Below are 14,972 nucleotides of genomic sequence, written 5' to 3' on the forward strand. Positions count from 1 at the left end.
ATTGTCTGTATATCTCTATATTTTATCCATGTGCTCTTTTGATGTATAGAAGTAGTTTGAAACTCATTGTTTCCTTGTGGTAAGCAACCAAGATGCTGCTACGGGACCTGAGACACTGATGAGTGGTGGTATTTTGGACTTTCAACATGCTCGTTGGCCAGGTAGCTCAGATGGAGTTATTTTTTATTTTCATGTTCTAAGGTGTTGGTACTCTGTTTCCCTGAATGTTGTTCTCTAGACTGGATTGACCTGTTTTCCTTGTGTTTTCAGTGTGGCTTTCTTCTTCAGCATTGTCAGTTGAGTGAATGCTGCCAGAGAGAGTGTAAGAGACCGACCATGTCTCACTGGCTGGCACTCATGGACCCGAAGTCCCTGTAGCGGGAGCAATCACTGACCTGGTCGCTTCCTTTTGGTAGCCTTGCCTGCCTAACTTAGAGGGGGAAAAAATCAATAATTGCATAGACATTTTTAGGTGTCTTTCTTGGTTCTTTTCGAAAGAATATTTGGGGGGAAAGGGAAAACTTTTTTTTAATAAATGACTTTTTAAAAAAATCCAAAATAACCTGGCATTTGAGTGGAAGTAGGGAAATTACCCTTTTCCCAAATAATAGGTCAGAAAAGTATCTTTGCAAAATGTAGCCAAGTCTGGTCTTAAAAAGAGGGTCAGAACTAGAGACAGATTTGATTAACAGTGGGGTGGTAATGAAGCTATGGGAATAAAAGAGGTGACCCAGAGAAAGGGTCTGAAGAAGAAAGGCAGACTATTGCATATCACCAAGAAAACCCTTGTTCCTTAATCTTTATCCAAAACTTGAATCACCTAAAATACTAGTATTTTAAGATTTAGGGATAGAAAGTAATGAAATTATCCTCCTATCCAATTAAACTGCTTTATTTATACTGCTGATATTAGGGGAACTAGTGTTGAAAAGCCTTGAGATAAGTTTTTTCTCTATTTACAGCTCTCTGTGAGTCAGGAAGCCAGAAAATTTTTGTAAGTTTTGCAAGTCTTTGAGAATAGCCATCACTATATATGCTTTTAGACCACAGGCATATGATGAGAATCTTTCTTTCCAAAAGGAGTGATTAAAAAATTGGAGAGTTGGAATATAGTTTAGACCATTTTTGAACTGATTTAGCATTAATAGATTCATTTTGTTTTAATGTCTATCTGTATTTTTTTGGCAGCACACAGTGTTCAGGGGAAAAAATGACAGATTTTTATGTATATTATTTCAGAACTTTTAATATTTTATCTGGCATATGGCCCATTCATGTTAATGGCTGGACATGTGATGATTCTCATTTTAATTACATACGCTAAAAAAATTATATTTAATTATTCAAAATTGAGGTGCTCAAATCAAGTTCTACTCTATTTTTATTGAAATATATTTGACATATATCATATATTTAAGGTATACAATATTTGATACATTTATGCATTATAACACATAGTGATATATTACCATTTTAGTGATAATTAGCACATTTATCATATTATATTAAACTAGAGGTCTGGTGTACAAAAATTCATGCATGGTGGGGGAGGGTGTCCCTCAGCCCGGCCTGCCCCCTCTCACAATCCAAGAGCCCTCAGGCTATAGCCTACTGACCGCTTAGGCCCAAGAGGAGTGGGAGGTGACCAGGCCCATCAGGGGAAGGCACCACCCCCATCACCCCACCACTGTTGCTGCCACCCTGGGCTGCCTCAGCTGCCTGCCCTCGATCATCACAGACACCACTGCTTTGACTGGAAGGACTTCCAAAAGACCATTATGCTATATTGTCTAATTAGCATATTGTGCTTTTATTATTATATTTATTATTTATTTTTAGTGATTGGTATAATTAAGATCTAGTCTCTCAACAAGTTTGGTGATTATAATGCAACTAGAGGCCCAGTACATGAAATTCGTGCATGGGAGGTTCCCTCAGCCCGGCCTGCACCCTCTCCAAACTGGGACCCCTTGGGGGATGTCCGACTGCCTCTCACAATCAGGGATTGCTGGCTCCTAACAGCTCACCTGCCTACCTGCCTGATCACCCCTAACCACCTCTGCCTTGCCCCACACCTAAGATCCAGGATTCCCTCCTCCAGTTGGTTGCAGGCACCCAAGACCTGGGCTTCCCTCCCTCTGGCCAACCGTAGGCACCTGAGACCGTGGGGCAGGTGGCTTGTCCCTCTCCCAGGCCATGGGCACGGGCAGCCGCTGTCGCTGGGAAACGTGGGCCATGCAGCTTGTCCCTCTTCTGGTCTGCAGGTGCAGCATCCAGGACCACAGGGCCAGTGGCTTGTTCCTCTTCTGGGCCATAGGCTGGCTGGTCCCCATTCCTCTCTCACAAGCTCATTTGTGCTTGGCTGGTTTCCATTTCTCTCTCCCCATTGTTGAGTGTCTCAGCAATTATTGCATGATGGCATGAGGGCGTGATGACCATTTGTATATTAGCTCTTTATGATATAGGTCACAGGCGTCCTCAAACTTTTTAAAGTGGGGGCCAGATCACGGTCCCTCAGAGAGCTGGAGGGCCGGATTATATGAACTACTAATTCCTACTGTAACACCTCGGCTGCGCTCACTGCCCAAAAAACCTGGCGGGCCGGATCAGACTCCTCTGCGGGCCGCATGTGGCCCGCAGGCCGTAGTTTGAAGACGCCTGAATTATAGGATATTGTTGTCTATATTCTAATCTATTTTCTTGTTGTATTTAGTTACTCTAAAAAAAATGTCTCTGTCAGAAAAACAGTTGTAACAACTAGATTCTGATATGAATTGATTTGAAAGTTCACCAGGAAATGGATACAATTTTTCCCCCCTCTGTTAGCCAAATGTAAGACACATCAGAAACTATTTGTATAATAATTCGAGTGATATTTTAAAGTGGTACATAAGATAGGGAAATAATCCAACAAAATCTCTGTCAGTTTTAATAATAGCAAATGGTGTTTTTGTTGCTTTACTTGTACTTATTGTGCCCTTTTGGAAAAAGACCAGAGAGAAGAGTGACTTACTGACTGAAAGGTCATGAAAAATGTTATTTCTAATTTAAGCACAATTGAAATACATTAGCAGAAACTTACTTATATCAGAATTGAGGGAGCTGGGCTGGGGGCCTGGCCCCAACCGATTGTCTTGAAGATGGCGACCAGCAGCTGGCAAGCCCTGATCATCTTATTGAGGCCACCCCCCAGGTAGAATGAGGAACTGGGGGTGGGTGGCAGCAACCAACCTCCTGTGGGGACTAGGAGGAGGGCTGCAACCTCTCACCAGCTACCTGGGGGGTAGGGGGGATAGGGACGGAGGTATGGTGAGAATGTGAGTTGTTGGCCAAGCTCACTCTCACTCTCACTCCCCCTGCTACCCTCCCTGGGGTCACCAGGGCTTGCACTCCATGGAAGCCCCCATGCTCAGGTGCCAGTCATCCATGAGGAGCTCACCCCGCTCCTGTGTATCCTCTTCCAGATGAGCTGGGCCGCAGCTGCCAGGACCTCAAGGGACAGTCGGGCTCCCTTGGGTTTGAGCAGGAGCTGATCTGAGAGGCCAGCTGGGAGAGAGCACACTCACTGCAGGCAGCCAGAAGCCCACACTGTGTCCTGTCTCATGGCGTCTGGCCGCACTCACTCAACTCTGTGTGGGAACTTGAGCACTGTGACTCAGGTGGAGGGGGGCTCATGGGGGTCCTGAGGCCCAGGTGCTGCCCAGAGATCAGCTGGGACCTGCCCTTCCATGCTGGACACTCGTGCTTTGATTGCCAGCCAGGCCTTGGGACTTCACCAGTGTAGGCATTTCATGCACTGGGCCTCTAGTAATTATGTGTGTGTGTGTGTGTGTGTGTAATCATATATACACTAGAGGCCTGGTGCATGAAATTCATGCATGGCTAGGGTCCCTAGACCTGGCCAGTGATCAGGGCCAATCTGTGGGGCAGTTGGCGGGGTGATCAGGGGGTTCCCTCTGGCACCCGCCTTGGCTGGCCTGGCACTGCCCACTCACCAGCCCACTCCTTGCCGCCGGCACTGGTCAGGGCCTGTGGGCTAGGGGCAGCTCCCCCCCTTCCCGTTGGTCAGTGTATCTCATAGCAACTGGTTGTTCCACTGTTTGATCGATTTGCATATTAGGCTTTTATTATATAAAATACATATATCCTGATATATGAAAACCCAGGGTCCATCATGTCCGAAATGCCTGGAGGGATGACTGAACACCAGGCTAGGGAGCTGAGGGAGTGGAAGCTGATCAATCAGGGGTAGCAGTGACTGGTGAGCAGTGACTGGCAAGTGGTGACTGGTGAGCATCTGGAAGGCAGATCTCTTGGTCCCTCCTCCCAGCCCTCAGACTCCAATCCATCAGTGGTGGAGTTGGAGCAGAACTGGGGACTGGCTCCCTTAGCAGTCCTGCAGGGTCAATCTCCAGAGGACAGGCCAGGTACCAATGGACCAGTGATGCCGGCAGGATCCCAACAGCACTGCCCGCCTCCTGGAACTCAGCCTTGGACACTGTGGCAGGTTCCCCTCACTATTTGCTCCACAAGAAAGGAAAGATACCATCAGCAATGCCAGGGGCTACCAGTGGTGATTGCTCTCCCCATGCTTGCTCCAGGTCACTTGAGCCCGCCCCGCTGCAGATGAAGTGTGATCACTGCACATGGAAGGAATGTACTAAAACAGTAAAAACCGATGACCAAGCAACCAGAGGGATGACTGAACACCAGGTCCACTTACATGGCACTAGGCACCTGAATGTGAGCAGACAGAAGAAAACAAAACATTCAAGGCCTGTCTGCGCCCTATGGCGGGTTTGCATTTAAACCAAGTGGGGTGATGTCGGAATTACCCAAGTGCACCCCCGCTCCCTTCACCTGCCCAGCTGCCTAGGGTCCCCTTACAGCTGGGCTGAGCTCCCCTTCCCAATGTGTGATGACAACACGCAACTCTGCGCCAAGCCCGAGCAGGACTCATGGCTGGGCTCCTGCAAACCGCCCCTGAAGCCATAGGTCCTGCCCCAGAGCCCAGTCCCAGGCTCCGGGCAAATGGACCCATTTCTCAGCTGACCAATTTGGGTTCCAGATGGTGCAGGCTCTGGGCAAAGACACCCCAATGGCACCGCTCACAACGGCATTCCCCCCTTTGGTCCCTCCCTAAGCTTGGCTCTCCCTGCAGCCTGCAACACGGTTTGGAGTGGCAGCTCCAAGGCAATGGACCGCTCCACAGGGAGGGGTCCTCGTGCTGGGAGCTCCCCCACTCGCTCAGTGATGGCTCCGTCCAATGGCAATATGCCCCCGCCTGTGCTAGGTGATGGTTTGGTCCAGAACAGATCCCCTGGATGGCAGCTTGGATGGTGGTGGGGACTGTGGCCTGAACGCTGGGAGGAGGCCATAGCCGGAAGGTGGAGGATCTGGGTTGGCCCTGCCACCAAGCTGTTGCAGAGGAGCCCAGGGCCACCCAGTGGCCTGGACACCAGGCCTGACCGCCTGTCTGGTTTGACCGAAACATCTGAAGTTCGCATTAGTTGCCAACTTAAGAAATTGGAATGTTCACGGAAAATCAGAATTCTCCACTTCTCTTTCCAAGGTGGCCAATGGGGCTACCAACCAAGGGTGGTTGGTGTCACTTCAACTCTAAGAGGAGCCCCCAGCTTGGGGGGTGGGGGTAGTGCAGAGGAAGCTATCTGTGCAGACAGCTCAGTTGTGTAAATTCCCACTGACAGTGGTACAACCCAAGAGTGTGGCAGATCAACTGTGACACAGCACAGCCATGAAACAGTACGGCTGTTAAACGAGGCTCCTCTCCAGCTTTAGGGGGCTCCACCTGCTCCAACCAGTGCACCCCACTCTACCCTGAGCTGCCCAGTGCACCCTACTCTACCCCAGTGAAACAGCTTCAGTATTTCAGCTCTAGCAGTCAGAACACATCCCAGTGGAAAGGGCTGGTGTTGCTCAGTGGATACAGCATCCATCTGAGAACTGAAGGGCCCAGAGTTCAATTCTCAGTCAGGCACATGCCTGGGTTGTGGGCTTGATCCCCAGTGTGGGGTGTGCAGGAGGCAGCCAATCAGTGATTCTCTCTCATCATTGATGTTCCTATCTCCCTACCTCTATGAAATCAATCTATACTTATAAAAGTATAATATGCTAATTAGACCAAACATCTTCCAGATGACCTTCTGGACATACTTTTGGACAAAGCCATGGTGGTGAGGCCAAGACAGTGGCAGTTAGGGCTGATGAGTATGGCAGGGGAGGGCAGTTAGGGGGATTAGGCTGGCAGGGTAGAGTAGTCAGGGGGATCAGGCCAGCGGGCCAATGAGTGGTTAAGAGCCAATGGTCCCATATTACTAGAGGGATGTCAGACATCCCCTGAGGGGTCCTGGATTGGAGAGGGTGTAGGTTGGGCTGAGGGATCACCCCTATGCATGAATTTCATGCACTGGGCCTCTAGTATAATTATAACTTATTTTTCTATTTACTTAGTGTGCTGTACTGTTTTAAAGAATATGAAATGATGTTTAAGACACTTTAGACTTTATTTTTGGATAAACTTATTTTTCCAAAATGTCTGAAAGTGCTCTGCTACAAAATGACTCTATCAGATGAAAAATGGGTTTTCTTGTAACATGTTAGAAATTAGAAAGAATTCTTAGTTAAGGGAATTTTATAATACCTTTCAATGTTTTACATAACACTTTCAAGAATTTTGAATTGACTGGTATATATTTTTTAATAACATCTGAACCCAACCCCTTACTTGTGGTTGGTTTTTAAATACTTCAGTAGTGCTACATGTCTTGTTATTGCACTGTAACTTATAGTTTTGTTCCCTTTAGTTTGGGTAAGGACACAGCTGAGGGTGAGGTAGGATGAACAAAGGAAATCAACCTGCCTTGGAGTCACTCACCAGCTGAGTGAGCTCAGGCAGCAGATTGATCTCACATCCTCTATCTGCCCATGAAAGACTGATGCTGAACTTCCATTGACTGACCTTTGCCAACTAGTATCATTGCCGCTCTTTACAATGGTGCTGCAAGGTGGGCATTGTTACACCCATTTCATAAATGAAGACTGAAGCTCAAAGGTTAAGAGCTTCAGCCCAAGGTCACACAGCTAACAAACGACCAATGCTGAGATTTCGAACCACATGGATATAAAACCCCAGTGTTTCATTCCATGCGTTTATAATGATCTGATTTATTGATGTTTAACTTAGGGGATCTCTCTCCTGATCACATTCCTATGCTTTTCAGACTTATTTTTATTCTTCTGAAAAAATTATATTGGGTTTAACTAACCATATTTTGGGAAATTGTTCCTTGACATTTTTTTCTAAATTCACTTGGGTGGTCTCCATTTCGTCACAGATCTTTTTGAAACAAACTAATTACATGCAATCTGTCAAACTATAGATGTAGTCTATACTTACTCATCTATTTATATAATTATAAATAAAATTATTGAAAAAAATAATATTTTCCTATCTCTCCATGTTTGGATTCTCTTCAGGACCATCTTTTACATCTTGCTTCCAATTTATTTATGTGTAATTATTTAATCAGGTGTTTTTCAGGTTTTGTTTGTAATTTTTCTGTCCGTGGATTTCTCTATAGAAACAGGAGGATTAAAATAAAAAGCAGAGCTCATGAGTCTCTTTCCCCCTAGTGTGGCTAATTATTTTTGTAAATGATAAAGATTTATAGTCTTGGTTAATCATCCAAATCCTTGCTAGTTCACTCCTTTCAGAGTTTTACTCTGTTTCTTTCTTATATTTTCATCAGACATTCTGAGTTTCAGCTATGTAAAATATCTTCATATTGTTCCTTTGTAATAGAAAGACATTTTAACTGTTACAAGGCTGAAGAAATTGACTATGATCCAAAATAGCTGCACTGTTTTAGCAAGATATACATTAATTTCCCCAGTGGTTAAAAACATTAAAAAATAAATGACGTTAGTGCATGCAGAATCCAGGAAGTAATAACAAACAAATTTAATTATTTTTAAAAATTCATACTTCAGCATTTTTATCATTATTACTTCTGGTGACTTGGCTTCCTCTGGGTGCTTAAGTCCCAGGTAGATCTTCTTGTGACAATTGTGTTTCATCTTATGCTTCATTACTTTGCATTTAAAGATTATAGAATTTAGAAACTGGCTTTGACATAATTTGGTAAAATTGGTGTAATAAGAGTAACCCTTTTCTTTGGCCCACAGGTTTGCTCTCTAACTGTTATAAACCTTCATAAGTCAGTTCTGCAAGTTTATGGAATGGATGTGTAACTTGTTCATCTCTATTGTAAATTCTGTGATTATATTTATTAGGTTTTTTGGAGTCTAAACTAGCAAATTAGGTAGAAAGATAACTCCCTCCATTTTCTATTCATCTCTAAATGCCATAAATGTACTGTTTAATAATTTTATATATGTAGTTGATACTGAGTACAAACTTATTAAATAGGAATTAGATAGGGCTTTACTTAGACTTCTTTGCATGTTATGATACCTAATGTAGAATTTTCTAGTTCAGTTGACACATTTTAGATAATTTTAATTTAATTTTATTTATTTAATTACTAAAATGTATATTGCACAGCAGTGTATGATAACATCTAAAAAGAAATTTAAAAAGGCACACTATATTTCCACAGCTATTCACTTCTCTAGGAAAAAATACATGGTTATCAGCTTGATATATATCCTCCAGACCCATATCTGATATATTTATATAAAATTTATGTTCATTTGTGTGTATGTATTTTACATAAGTAGTATAATACTGTACATTGTTGATTATCTTCAATATAGTTTTTCAAGAGTTTTCCAGTTAGTTACTCTGGTTAAAAAGAGTTATATGCTACCATTTCTATCTCAGACAAAACTATGAAAAAGATGCCTCTATTATTTTGTGCATTATCTCTCTCATCCATTTTCATTTTTCACTCCCTATTCTTTCCCGTACATATTTAGTACTTCTCTCTCTCCTTCCTATCATATCACTTTAATTGCAAGAAAATTATTTCTGTTCTTTACTTTGAACTGAAGTCAGTTATTACTTACACATTTATTTTTGGCAACAAATAAAAAATAAAAGGTATTGTTCTGCTTAAAAGAACTTCCAGTACCAATAAGAAGAGGGGAAGATGTTTCAGGGAGTATGAGGTATTTTAGTGTGTTTTTTTTTTTAACCACTAAAGTCTTACCTACTCTTTCTGTGTGGCCCTAAAGCCAGCTATGCTCAAGAATATTTTTAAAGGAAAAGTCCACATTTTAATAGGCCTTACGTTTGATTATGGAACCATTTTAGTAGAGTTCAGTTTATAATTTGCAGTTTTGAGCTCTTCTGCCCAGCCAGGAATGAGGCAATGAAAGTGTTAGGCAGGTTACTTGACATTTCCACATGAAAAAAAAGATAAGTTATTTACTCTGAGATGCATAGTAAAAGCAAGCACCAGTTGTCATGTGGTTTGGATGGTTGTAGCAAGCTAAGAACCAATTGGCCCTAAATAAAGAATGACTGAATTCCTTCCCTAAGGCTTTGCCCCCTTCAGAGCCATTTTTGATCCCAGCATTAACATTTTTTGACAAATACTAATATATACCCCTGTTTTCAAATTTAGCATCCTGGTGCTGTTTTCTATCATTGAATAATACACACCTACTTATTAAGTATCTGACATGATGCTGCCTATTTTACATACTTCATATTTTATTAAATCCGTGAGAATTAATAAGGTGCATATGTTTGCTTTATGCACTGAAATAATCATGTAGGTATTCATAAAGTGGTTTAGGGATAGAATTCAATATGCACTTATAGCTGATGTTTCAGAAATATAGGCAAGACATAATGTGTCTGTGAATCAGTTAATTTGAAAGGATTTTCTAGATAGTGTTTCCAGCTGCTTAAACTGCTCAATAATTCAAATTTCAGAGAATAAAATTTCATGAAGGCACTAGAAATGTTATTAAGTCTACCACCACCTTTGTAGTCAGTCTTTGCATGTTTCAGTTAAGTTCCCCCGTCTGAAATATTAGCCACTTTTTATTTATTTTCCTTCAAAGAATGCTGTTCTACTGGTTGAAGCATTGTCACAATAGCATAATTCTTCCATGCCTAGAAATGTAAGTCTTACAATGACATTTTAATTTTATTTTTTAGAGCATCAGAGCATCGGGCCTTATCCTGTTGGAAACTATCCTTTTTGGGTCATTGCTTCTATACTTTCCAGTAAGTAATATATTTGTATTTTAAAGGTATCCATTTATTTTATTTTGCTATTATGCCTATATCAAGCTATATAATATAGATAGATAAACAATGGTTTTATATATATTTAAAACCCTGTCTTTTACATATTGGATCACCTTAAATAAGTTATTTAGCATTTCTAAACTTGGGTTTCTTCTTATAAATTGCAGCTAATTATACATTTCTTCCCAAGTTTGTGAGGAGAGTTAAATGCTTAAATTAACTACCATATGAAAATCATGTTTGGATATATGCATGGTTATATACATATAAATGTTCATTTCTTTCTCCTTTACTTGAATTAGAACTGTAAGACACACCAGCCAGTTCATGCTGGAAAATAACAAATGGATTCACAAAAAAAGAAACCCAATAAGATAAATGTATGTGTGGTCCTCCTGGTATAGGGAATCACCACTGGTTCTCTCTATCACACTAGTAACATGTCTGTACCACATGTGTCAAACACAAGGCCCTCGGGCCAAATCCGTCCCGCCAGGCCTTGCAATGTGGCCCGCACCGCGCTGTCATCACTGCACTCCGCTGCGTTTCCATCACAATGACAGTTTATGACTGTTCAGTAAACCATTCGGCCCGCGATTTAGGCTGGATTTTAGATTTTGGCACCTTCTCTGGTTGAGTTCGACACCCCTACGTAAGCAGAAGATAAGTATTGATTTTACTAATTTAATCCAACCAGTTTGTAATCAGCAGTTATTGTGTATCAAGTGCTGTGCTAATTTCTGGAAATGCAGAGAGAAGATCAACTTGATTTTTCCCTCTAAAGAAGCTTACAATTTAGAGGAGGACATGAGTAAGTACAGGTAATTATAACAAAATATGACAGAAGCTGAGAGTGTAGTAAGGAGAGGATGTTGTGGAGGTGCTTAGGAGAGAATGATATCATTCTTATCCTATAAGCTTACCCCCCTACAGTCTGTCTATTTTCAAAATATCAGCCAGTTTTAGCACCAAAGTTAGACCATGGTACTCTTTTAATCAAAACCTCCAAGCTTCCCCATTTTACCTACAGTAAAAGCCAAAACCCTTCAGATGACCTCGAAACCAGAATATGACTTGGATTTGCCCCTTCTCCTATCTAATTTTTCAAATTCTTTTCTCTCCCTCAGTGATTCCAAGCACTCTTCATCTATTCAGGTTTTCTACTTCATGAATTGCATTTTCTATTTCTACTTAAAGTAGAAATTTAAATATAATCAGTTTTTATTTTTCTATAAAGTCATTCATATTACACGTTTTCTAATTTACTAGCATAGAGTTATGCATAGTAATAATAGAAGCAATATAATCATGCAAAGCCTGTTTACTGTGCATGCCTGGTACTGTTCCTATAAAAATGGCATGTTGTGCCTCATAACATTTAATCTTCCCCCATGGAACCACTGGGCAGGTATTTAGCCAGTCAAAGTGTCAGCTGTATAGAAGAGAAAGTTGTGAAATGACTTCAGTAATTTGAATAATAATTTTAATCATTTGAATATCTGTTGTTGCTGCTACCATCATTCTTTTCCTGAACCTCTGCTATTTTAAACTACATTTCTATCCAATAGCTAGAGGGATATTTTAAAATATCAAGTCTAATCTGTCACCCCTTCGAGGGCTTATCACTGTTCTTAGAATAAAGATCAAAACTCTCAACATGGTTTATGATGTAATAAATATTGTGGTCATTGCCCACTTCCCAATCTCATCCAATACCCAATACCATTTTTTTCCTCATTTTCTGCACTCAGCACATGACTGACCTTCTTTGAGTTGTTAACTGAAACAGGATCTCTCTTATGATAGGTAGGCTCTTTAAAGATGTCCACAGTTCTAATCCTTGGAAGCTGTAAATATGTCACTTTACACGCTAAAGGGTAGTACGCAGTGGACTATTGAATGAGGTTATACTGGGTAAACTTAGAACTATACACTAACCTAGTGGCTTTTTCCCTGTGGAAATGGCCTCCAAAGAATCTGCTTGGAGAGCCATGGCAGAGGCTGAGGTGGTAGGTGGGGAGATGAGACCTGCTCTTCTCTGCTTGCCTCCACTCGTTGGAGGCTAAAATTCGGGTGTGCGCCTCTGCCCTGGCACCTGATGAACCCTGACACCAAGGACCTAGGGCCATGGCACTCTGTGGGTGGGAAGGGCCTGAAAGCATGGATGGACTCAATACCAAAAAGAAGAACCTACTTCACCCAGTTGGCATGGGATTCATCTAAAGAGCCTTCCTGGATTGACTGAAAGATGAAGCTAAATTCTAGCAAGTTGTCTGCCTCCTTCAAGAAGCCTTTGAGCAGGATGGAAGTGGGGAGGCCCAGCCTCTAGCCTGGGCAGCCCATTGCACTGGAGCTACCAGGGATAAGATGTGGCTTCACCATCACTCACTTCCTGATCCATCCTGGTTTCTCCTGTTCAACTGAGCTGAGATTCCTCTGAAATGGAAGTTCTTTCTCCTAATGGAGACTCATTTTATTTTTAAAAAATTCTGCTTGATTGTGAAAGATTAAGAATGATGGCACTTATTTATATTACTTACATAGTGCTTGTAGTTAGGCAATAAAAGCACTCTGGTGTTATTTTTTTGGGGGAAATTATATATATATATATTATTTTTAGAAAGAGAAACATCAATGTTAGAGAAAAATATTGATGTTAGAGCAAAACATCCATTGGCTCATTCTACACGCCAATCCTGGGGATGAAGCCCACAGCCCCTGCATGTGCCCTGATTGGTAATGGAATCAGCAATCTTTCGGTGCACAGGATGATGCCCAATCAACTGAACCACACCCACCAAGGCCGTTTAGTGTTATTTTGAAATATTAGTTAAAGTTCAGTTTATCTTTATTCATGATTCATATTTATTCAAAGCAATTGGTCATATTAATGAGCATGTGCCTAAAATCGGGGGAAGAATTTTTTAAAGCCTCTTAAATAGAATAAGTACTCTAGAAAAGAAGGACATTTCAAAAAATGTAAATGTTAGGCTCCTCAGTGTTCAAAACAATTATTAAAGACCCATGCATTGACTGGGATCCAGTTTTGAAATACATCTGATATGCCTGTACCTATGATGATATCAGATACAGAGAAAAATGTAAGGTTAAAAGGAATATAAAAATAGAATTTATGCTGGATAATTATAATCTGCTTGGGAAGGAAAAACACACACAACAGAAGAGAAGACTCACCAAATAAATTTTGTCCAACAGAAACATTAGGATGCCTCATTGCGTTGCCTTTATGCTTCACTAGCTTTGTTTTAGCTTTCACAACATAACTTTTCTCTGTAACTGCTTGAGATATTAATGTGTATCTCTCAAGTTCTCACTGTGTACCTAGGTTTCAAATAAGTTCATGTGCATGCTTTGAAGACAGAAAGGGCCAAATTATGTAATGACGATTTGAATGTAGCATCATAAGATATAGGGGGTGGGAGAGGAGGTTGAAATAAACTATTGATTGAATCTGGGAAGCAAAGTAATTTTATTTTAGAATGGGAGATGATGTCTCAGAAATTGACAGGAAATTATGGCTACATAGTGTGTGCACATGTGTATGAGTGTACATAAAACATTCCTGACAAGAAGAGAAACTTGGTCATTGGATCAGAGCTCATTGGCTTCTTTGGGTTTTTCAGAAATTAAGATTATAACTTTTGGCTTGAGTTTTTGCTTCAAAAAGGATCTCTTGATTACATGATAAAGGTGACTAGGTAAACCTAAGATAGCCAAAAGTTCTAATCATTTGATAGTGTAAATGTTATGTAAACATTTCTAATTTGGTAAATATCTTACCTGCTTTCTCTATTCCTGGTGTGGCCTATACCAAAATTGCTCATGAAAGTTTTACTGGGGGTTGCTGTGTTTTGGGGGGAAAATATACTTCAATGAAGTGGAATTATTTTTAGGGCCTGGTGACTCCTGGAGGGAGATTGTGGGGATGGTCACGGTTCTGTGTTGTTATGCAACCAGCCTTTTCTCCTTTCTAGGCTGCATATTGTTGTTCAGATTTGCAAGAATTAAGTTTATTTTTACCTTTTCTAAGCCATCTTAGACTACAGACTATGCTATAACAATGCTTATGTTAGAAAGTCCAAATTAGAGATTGTGATCATTGTGCAGATGAGGACAAACCAAAACCTGACTAAATTTAGCATTGTTATAATAGGACAGCACAGAGCCAAAGCATTGCAAACATTTCCTTACAGATCCTCAAGAAATATATGATTTGAAGTCCATTTTTTGTGAAGAAATGATTAATCTTCATAATCACTTAAAACTTTCATACACTTTATAAAAGAAAGAAAAAATAACTTTAAAATTAATTAAAGTATAGTTTCTTGGTAAATTACATAAAATGACATTTTATGGATTAACAAAACATATTAAGTAATACAGAGTCTAGAATTTTGTTTTTGACTTGACTAAATCAAAGATTTCAGCAAATAATGTATATTTCCCTTTTAACCTTGGTTATCTATTTGCTTGGTTGATATATCTTTATGTAAAGGACACCAGTACATTTATAAATACAGTTAAGTACTTGTAGTACTTTTTCCAAATCCCATCTCTCAGTTTCTACAAAGAAAACCTGCAAAATATTAGAGCTGGTAGGTACATCAGACACAACTTAGTCTTTGGTCAACCCCTATTTTGCAAATAGAAAAAGAGAGGTTGAGAGAAGTTAAAACTCATCGAACTTTTCACTAAGTAATAAGAGCAC

At 40.8% G+C, this 14,972-nt stretch overlaps 1 protein-coding gene across 1 annotated transcript in view; it reads left to right on the forward strand.

Moving 5' to 3' along the window:
• Positions 1 to 14,972, forward strand: part of GPR158 (G protein-coupled receptor 158) — a 327,705-nt gene that overhangs the window by 197,493 nt on the left and 115,240 nt on the right. Inside the window, exon 5 of the mRNA XM_036460202.2 lies at positions 10,151 to 10,219. Coding sequence (XP_036316095.1) covers positions 10,151 to 10,219 — 69 coding nt within the window. The remainder of the gene's footprint in view (positions 1 to 10,150; positions 10,220 to 14,972) is intronic.

This window comes from Pipistrellus kuhlii, unplaced genomic scaffold (assembly GCF_014108245.1).
Source record: "Pipistrellus kuhlii isolate mPipKuh1 unplaced genomic scaffold, mPipKuh1.p scaffold_m20_p_1, whole genome shotgun sequence".
Classification (NCBI taxonomy): domain Eukaryota; kingdom Metazoa; phylum Chordata; class Mammalia; order Chiroptera; family Vespertilionidae; genus Pipistrellus; species Pipistrellus kuhlii.